The sequence below is a fragment of the Primulina huaijiensis genome, chromosome 3 (genome assembly GCF_012295235.1).
Source record: "Primulina huaijiensis isolate GDHJ02 chromosome 3, ASM1229523v2, whole genome shotgun sequence".
Taxonomy (NCBI): domain Eukaryota; kingdom Viridiplantae; phylum Streptophyta; class Magnoliopsida; order Lamiales; family Gesneriaceae; genus Primulina; species Primulina huaijiensis.
Genome location: NC_133308.1, coordinates 12,474,789 through 12,483,237, shown reverse-complemented (window position 1 = coordinate 12,483,237; position 8,449 = coordinate 12,474,789). Strand labels below are relative to the sequence as shown.

Sequence of the window (8,449 nt, the reverse complement as noted above, 5' to 3'; positions counted from 1 at the left end):
GATACTTACCGGTCCCACCCAGTATATTGTGGCATTAGTCTGATCAGACGTACATTATTTCACCCGGTCGTCAGTTACCGGTCAGTTCAGTTCAGTGCAGTTTAGGGGGCCACTTGCGTATAACATAATCTCAACATAAAATTATTACACGTTATTTTATGACAGGGCTCTACGGAGCAAACATTTCACTTACTACTTTCAGTTCAGTTCAGTTCAGTTATGCAAGTAATTATAATTACTCATGATACGATTTTTACGTTACGCTTTATGATAAGATATTTTTACTTTGCATGCGATTTTATGATATATTTACTTGTTATTCACAATATATGCATGCTGAGTCTTTAGACTAACTAGACTTGATAGTTGTAGGTACTGACGATGCAGAAGCTGAGGACGGGGACCAGTGAGTTAGCTCGGATCGATGGTAGTACGAACCCGAGGACCTCACGTTTAGTTATTCAGTTTTATGTTCAAACTCTTGTTAAAACTTTTATATATTTTAAGTTATTGTTTAAAATATTATTCAGTTTCCGCTGCTATGTTTATGTTAAACCGTTGATTTATTTTACGAAAGTTTTTATACATTGCAAGTTTATTAATTTAAAGAGAAAATTTTTAATAATTCCGAAAAATTATGAATACGAAATACGGGCCCTCACAGTTGGTATCAGAGCGATGTTTCTTGTAAAAGGGTTGTACTTACTACTGATCTCGAGAAGCTCACAAAGTCACGTCTTCAGTCTGTAAGTCCTACTTTCACGTGTTACATTTTTGAGCATGAAATAGTTTACCAGCATGTTCTCATGAAATAGTTTATCAGCATGTTCTCATGAAAAATATTTTATGTTAAGAATATGTTTTAGCAATTATATATATTTAAATTTAAAGAAAAATAGTAGAAATATTGCATGTTTGTTACGTAAGGATTTTACATGGTACAGTATGCCTCCTAGACGAGTTATTGACCGCCCGAGGGGTGCTGAAAGCGAGGCTGATGAGACTCAGAACCGTTATGAGGATAGAGGTCCACCGCCACCTCCTTCACCACCTGATATGCATACCCAGATGATGGCGGGTATGACTCAGTTCTTCGCACAGTTCACGGGGAACAATGCTGCAGCGGTAGCTAGGTCGCCTAGACCCGAGGCTATATGTGAGCGGTTCATGAGGATGAACCCAAAGGAGTTCACTGGGACGTCTGATCCCATGGTTGCTGAGGGATGGATTAAGTCCCTAGAGGTTACTTTCAGATTTATGGAGCTGGAGGATGTTGACAGGGTCCGCTGTGCGACCTATCTTTTTGGAGGAGACACACGTCTATGGTGGGAGGGCGCATCTGTAGCTCTGGATCTAGCTACTCTCAGTTGGACGCGCTTTAGAGAGGTGTTCTTCTCTAAGTATTTTACTGATGACGTGCGTTCGAGGTTGACCAGGGAGTTTATGAACCTGAGACATGGTGACATGACTGTTACGGAGTTTATCCGTAAGTTCGAGAGGGGTTGTCACTTTGTACCTCTGATCGCGAACGACGCGGGTGCCAAACTTAGGCACTTCATGGATGGATTGCGGCTGATCTTGCGCCGTGATGTAAGGGTTGCTGGCCCTACGACATATGAGGTTGCTGTCTCTAGAGCTCTTACAGTAGAGCAGGATCAGAGAGATATCGAGAATGACCGCCAGGGTAAGCGGCCATTTCAAGCGCCCCACCGCCCTCCTCAGCAGCAGCAGCATAAGAGGCCTTTCCATGACCCATCGAGGAGCAGAGGGCAGCAGCAGCAGCAGGGACGTGTGGTCCCGAGGAGGCAGGAGTACTCGGTCTGTGCCAGGTGCACACGCCGCCATACCGGAGCTTGCATGTATGGCTCTGGGAAGTGTTTCAAGTGTGGCGGTACTGGCCATTTGCTGAAGGATTGTCCTCAGGGGACATTGCCTAATCAGGGCAGAGTGTTTGCACTCCATGCAGCGGAGGCGAACCCAGTGACTATGCTTTTGACAGGTATCTTAAATCTTTAAGTTTATATTTGTGAAAATTTTAGCATATTTAATTCAGTGTTTTGGGATTAATTGTTTTGAATTATTGGGTTATAAGATTTGAACTTCGAAATTGTGATAAGATTGCATGTTCTATTCGGGTTGTTTTGGGAATCTAAGTTATAAGAACTTTGACCTTTGCCTGTCTATAGGATTCATTCTGGTTGGGTTTAGATTGATGTTCCAACCTTTCAGGAAGAATATTTATTGGTGGAGCTTCAACGAACGCCTTGATTGATTCAGGGGCCACTCATTCATTCATATCTGAGACCTTTGCGAATTCCATCGAGGTCAAGACGATTGGATTGGATGTGGCGTATTCTGTGGTTATTCCATCTGGCGAGGAGATGGCGGCGACTAGCGTAGTCCGAGACATAGACCTCGAGATTCATGGAAATATTGTCTATGCGGATTTGATCATGCTGCCGATGCCAGAGTTCGATATTATCCTTGGGATGGATTGGCTACACAAGAACAGAGTACTTATTGATTTTCAGCGGAGATCTGTTCTTGTCCGACCGCTTGGAAGGGAGCAGTTCTTATTTGAGCCTGACATGTACTTTAATTTGCCTATCATGATATCTTGTATTCAGGCTAGGATGCTCATGCATAGGGGTTGTCGAGCATTCATTGCGACTATTATATCTGTTCCTGAGGTACCCAGTCAGTTAGTTGCAGATGTCCCAGTTGTCAGGGATTTTTCATACGTTTTTCTCGATGACGTCTCTTGTAGACCACCGGTACGAGAGGTTGAGTTTTTGATCGATCTTATGCCAGGTACCGTGCCTATCTCTAAGGCGCCTTACAGATTAGCACCGTCATAGATGGTTGAGCTCAAGAAGCAGATTCAGGAGCTTCTTGGCAAGGAGTTTATTTGCCCGAGTTTCTCTCCATGGGGCGTGCCTGTCTTATTCGTGAAGAAGAAAGACGGATCTATGAGGCTTTGCATTGACTACCTGGAGTTGAACAGGGTTACAGTGAAGAATAAATACCCACTTCCGAGGATCAAGGATTTGTTTGATCAGTTGCAGGGAGCCTCAGTATCCTCCAAGATAGATCTGCGTTCCCGATATCACCAGTGGAGGGTGAAAGACGCCGATACTTTTAAGACTGCTTTTAGGACTAGTTATGGGCACTTCGAGTTCCTTGTAATGCCGTTTGGTCTGACGAATGCGCCGACGATCTTCATGGATCTCATGAATCGTGTATTTCAAACGTATCTTGATCAGTTCGTTATTGTATTCATAGACGACATTCTCGTCTACTCAAAGAGTCAAGAGGATCACAGTAGGCATCTGACCGCAGTATTGCAGACATTGCAGAGGCACAAGCTGTTCGCTAAGTTCAGCAAGTGCGAGTTCTGGTTGGAGAAAGTGGAGTTCCTAGGCCACATCATATCTAGGAGTGGCATTGAGGTAGACCCAGCGAAGGTTGCGACAGTCAGAGATTGGGAGGTGCCGCAGAGTGCATCAGAGATCCGTAGTTTCCTCGGTCTAGCAGGATACTATCGGAAGTTTATTCAGGGTTTCTCCTCTATCGCAGTTCCACTCACGTCATTGACTAAGAAAAATGCTAAGTACGTGTGGAGCGATGAGTGCCAGAAGAACTTCGATTCTTTGAAGCAAGCTCTTATTTCAGCGCTGATCTTGTCCATGCCTTCTGGGCCCGGAGATTTTGTATTGTATACCGATGCTTCGAAACTCGGTCTAGACGCAGTGTTGATGCAGCATGGGAAAGTAATAGCGTATGCTTCTCGTCAGTTGAAGATCCACGAGAAGAACTACCCTACTCATGATCTTGAGTTAGCTGCTGTAGCATTTGCCTTGAAGATTTGGAGGCATTATCTATACGGAGAAAAGTGTCAGATCTTTACCGACCACAAGAGCCTCAAGTACTTCTTTACGCAGAAAGAGTTGAATATGCGTCAGAGGCGTTGGTTGGAGTTAGTCAAGGATTATGACTGTGATATTAGCTACCATCCTGGTAGAGCTGATGTAGTAGCGGATGCTTTGAGCCGGAAAGTCGCAGTGATGGATCATTTGACAGTTCAGAGGCCTCTTCAGAGTGAGATTCAGAGGTTTGATTTAGAGATTTATACTCGAGGTAGAGTTCCCCGTCTATATACCTTGACGATTAAGTCTTCTTTATTAGACCGTATTCGCAGCGATCAGCCATCTGATGAGCAGTTGGGGAAGTGGAGGCAGAGAGATGAGGCGAATGGCAGTGTTTTGTACTCAGTGAGTGATGGCATTGTTCATTATCGAGATAGGATATGGGTTCCTAGCAGCGATTCTATTCGAACAGACATATTAGTTGAGGCCCATATGTCCCCGTACTCTATTCATCCTGGGAGTACGAAGATGTACAAGGATCTGCAGATGTTATATTGGTGGCCCGGTATGAAGAGAGAGATCCGGAGATTTGTATCCGAGTGTTTGACTTTTCAACTTGTGAAAGCTGAACATCAGAGACCAGCCGGCTTACTCAAGCCACTTCCCATTCCCGAGTGGAAGTGGGAGAACATTAACATGGATTTCGTGGTTGGTTTACCGAAGTCGGCTAGAGGTTCAAATGCTATATGGGTGATTGTTTATCGTTTTACCAAGTCAGCGCATTTCTTACCTATTAAGATGACTTTCTCCATGATTCAGTATGCCGAGTTATATATCCGTGAGATAGTCCGATTGCACGGTATCCCAGTCTCTATTGTTTCTGACAGAGATCCGAGATTAACTAACTCATTTTGGAAGTATCTGCATTCAGCGATGGGTACGAAGTTGTTGTTTAGCACAGCTTTTCACCCTCAGACAGATGGTCAATCAGAGAGAGTTATTCAGATCTTGGAGGATCTTCTCCGTGCTTGTGTCATCGATTTCTTAGGGACCTAGGAATCGAAGTTGCCATTAGTGGAGTTTACCTATAACAACAGCTTTCAGTCGTCTATAGGTATGGCTTCACTGTACGGAAGGAAGTGTAGATCGCCTATTCATTGGGATGAAGTAGGCGAGAGTTCAGAGTTAGGACCAGAGATCGTTCAGCAGACTGCTGATCTAGTAGTCGTAATCCGTGACAGGATGATGACTGCTCATAGTCGACAGAAGATTATGCCGACCGGAGGAGGAGAGATCTAGAGTTTGCCGTTGGCGGCCATGTTTTCGTGAAGATAGCACCGATGAAGGGTGTCATGAGATTCGGAAAGAAGGGGAAGCTTAGTCCGAGGTTCATCGGACCATTTGAGATCCTCGACAGAGTTGGGACATTAGCATATTGTGTTGCTCTTCCGCCGAATCTGGCCGGAGTACACAATGTGTTTCATGTGTCGATGTTGAAGAACTATTTAGCGAACCCTTCTCATGTGTTGAACTTTGAGCCGTTGCAATTTTCTCCGAACTTGTCTTATGAAGAGAGACCAATGCAGATCTTAGACCGTAAGGAGAAGAAGCTTCGAAACAAGGTGATCAAATCAGTGAAGGTCAAGTGGCTTAATCATTCCGATGATGAAGCTACTTGGGAGTCAGAGTCAAAGATGCGGAGTCGCTTTCCAGATTTATTCGGTGAGTTCTAATTTCGAGGACGAAATTTTATTTAAGGGGGGGAGTGTTGTAGTACCCGAAAAACCAATATGCGTAGATATGTGCATAATTTCTATTATTTAATTTTAAATGGTTATTATTTAAAAAAATTGTTGATTTAATTGCATTTAAATCATTTACGTAATTTTTAAGGATTTTTAAATCGCGTATTTCAAATTTTAGCTTTTTAGATATATATGCGAGACCGGACCGGAGATAGGAAATCGAAGATGAATTTATGATCCAAAAATATTCCAAAATTTATTTCCGAGCTAAGAAATAATTTATTTTGTTGAAATCAAGTGGATTTAAGTCTACTTTAATTAATTAATCACCAATTTAATTGTAGGCTTCTTAATTCATCAAGATTGTACTTAATTAACCTTTTAATCAAGCTTAGCTAACCTAGGATTCTAATTAGCAAAAACTTAAACAAATCCAACACCAATTTGGAAAGACAACTCTTGTAATGCCCGAAATTTTATCCTGTTAATCTGAGATGAGTATTTGTTTGATTGATATGATTATAGACAGAGCACGTCGAGATTGGATTGGAATTGTTGAGTTGTGAATATGTGCGAGGACAAAAGATCTCGCGCATATGCGTGGCTGGTGGGCGAGCATATGCGCGAGCTGTGCGGTTCCAAGAAGTCCTGATGCAAAGATCTCGCGCATGTGTACGAGATAAGGCGCACATATGCGCGGGGCAGTCGATTTTAAAATGTGCCGAGACGAAGGTCTTGCGCATATGCGCGAGATAAGGCGCGAGCAGCTTGACTTGCCATGGGCCGAGACAGAATGTCTCGCGCATATGCGCCGAGGGAGGTCGCGCATATGCGCGAGACGTGCAGACCAAAGAATAAGCCATGTGTCCTTGCCATGCATACTTAATGTGTATTGTCTTCATTTCCTTCATTCCTCAGCAGCAATCACCGAGAGAAGCTTCAGAATTCCTTCAATTTTCATCATAGCTTAGATTTTGAATTGTGAAAGATCTAGCCGTCCGATTATCGATCCGAGTTGAGATTCTTACTCTTCTCGACAAGGGCTTCGAAAGGGCATATGTTTTATTACTTTCCAGCATGTTTTGATATTTATGTGTTGGAAAAATCGATATATGCTTGATAATATATGTTGTTGAGATGATGGGGCACATATATTTGACACCGGAGCGAAGAACGGATATGTTATGCGATCTTTTTCATTTCCAGCGTGTCTTGAGTTGAATTGTTTGGATTTTGGAGATTATGGAACATATTGTGATGGCTATGAGTTATGGTTGTTGATTATCGATATTTGAATCGACCGGTATCGTGAGATTTTGCCGTTATGCCGTCGAAATGTACCGAGATTGAATATTGATCCGTATGTGTACTCCTTTGAGTTAGAGGTTGATATGGTACATTGTATATATATCTTTTCAGATTGGTATTGACAGATTGGATATCGAGATTTTAAGACTTCGACTTGTTCAAACCGAGACTACAACAAGAAAGGTATAAAGCAATGTTGATTCGGGATTGCACAACTCGAATTAGATCCGATTTGAGTTTCCCAAAATCACATACTAGATTGTTTTTAATTTGATACGGTTATGCCTTGTCTATTGAATTATAGCAATGTACATGAGATAGGTAAGCCTTGGTAGAATTTCCAAGTACTAGATGTTCGGTGATATCGATGGGCGTAGGAGAAGATCAACTCCTATTGTAGATATTCGATACAGATAGGACCGAAGTCTAGGACTAGGACGTACCGCCACCCCGATTGGGAGAGTAGGTGGGAGATTATTACGTCTTATTCACACCGGGATCCCTAGACTTAGATATGAGTCGAGTCAAAGAATAAGAGTCGAAGAGTTTTATCCGTATTCACTAATGTGTCATAAATACGGATTTATGTTTTATGATCTTGTGTGTATTTGCATGACATGCACGTATACATGTTTTATACTGGGATTTGTTCTCACCGGAGTTTCCGGCTATTGTTGTGTTTGTATGTGTGCATGACAACAGGTGGGCAGGATCAGGGTCACGACGAGGATGACTGAGATTGGATAGCGTGGTAACTTCGGGCGTAGAAGAGGAACTAGTAGTTTTACATTTGATATGTAGTGTGTTATAAACACTAGTTTGTGTAAACATGTAATGGAAGAAAACATGTACTTACTGTTGTTGAAAATAAAATAGAGATATCACTTGTGTATGAGTATATACAAATGTTTTGGTGTTAAAAGCAAAATTTTGACCCACATTTTCTAGCAAAGATCCACTTAATCCCAAAGATAATTGAGTTAGAGCCCAGGTCCCCACAACATGTGGTATCAGAGCCGTAGGTTCTGTAGACTGAATTAGAAGAAAGTGAGCGGGGTAGATCGAATTGTCTTCCTTGCTTTTGTGATGTTAGCATGCTATTCATTGTATGTTGATTTACATATGTCCTATATGAAAGCATGTTTCTTGTTGTAATACATGTCTACCATTTTATTTGATTGGATTGCGACATGTATTAAGAACGAAATGAATCAGAACCGATTCTGGATCAGAGGTATATGATCAGAGGAGGACTGAGACATATTTTATTGATTGTGTACTGATCCGTTTGATAATCACATATGCCTCCTCGAAGAGCAGCAGTGCCTGTGCGTCCGGTGCCAGAACAGGGCAGTACTTCGAATGATCCTATGGATGTTACTGCAACACCGATTTAGACACTACTGAAACGGTTTCAATTCTTCAAACCGCCGACACTGAAATGTACTGAGAGTGCTATTGATTGCGAAAGCTGGTTAGATGACATTGAGATGTTATTTGAGTCCCTTGACTATACTGATGAACGTCGAG

The 8,449-nt window shown here is 42.3% G+C and overlaps 1 protein-coding gene across 1 annotated transcript; it reads left to right on the top strand.

The window, feature by feature from the left end:
- Positions 1-945: 945 nt before the first annotated feature.
- On the top strand, positions 946-2,858 carry LOC140972493 (uncharacterized). Its single transcript, XM_073434911.1, has 4 exons — positions 946-1,478; positions 1,596-1,999; positions 2,230-2,513; positions 2,628-2,858. Exons 1-4 carry the CDS (start codon positions 946-948, stop codon positions 2,856-2,858), a joined length of 1,452 nt encoding a protein of 483 aa, XP_073291012.1.
- The last annotated feature ends 5,591 nt before the right edge of the window (positions 2,859-8,449 follow it).

Excerpts from the sequence above, each read along its gene's own strand:
- LOC140972493 (XM_073434911.1), top strand. The coding sequence starts at position 946 with ATGCCTCCTAGACGAGTTATTGACCGCCCGAGGGGTGCTGAAAGCGAG. Across the intron at positions 1,479-1,595 it reads GGTGACATGACTGTTACGGA|GGTTGCTGGCCCTACGACAT; the intron begins GTTTATCCGTAA and ends CCGTGATGTAAG. Across the intron at positions 2,514-2,627 it reads ATTGGCTACACAAGAACAGA|GCTAGGATGCTCATGCATAG; the intron begins GTACTTATTGAT and ends TCTTGTATTCAG.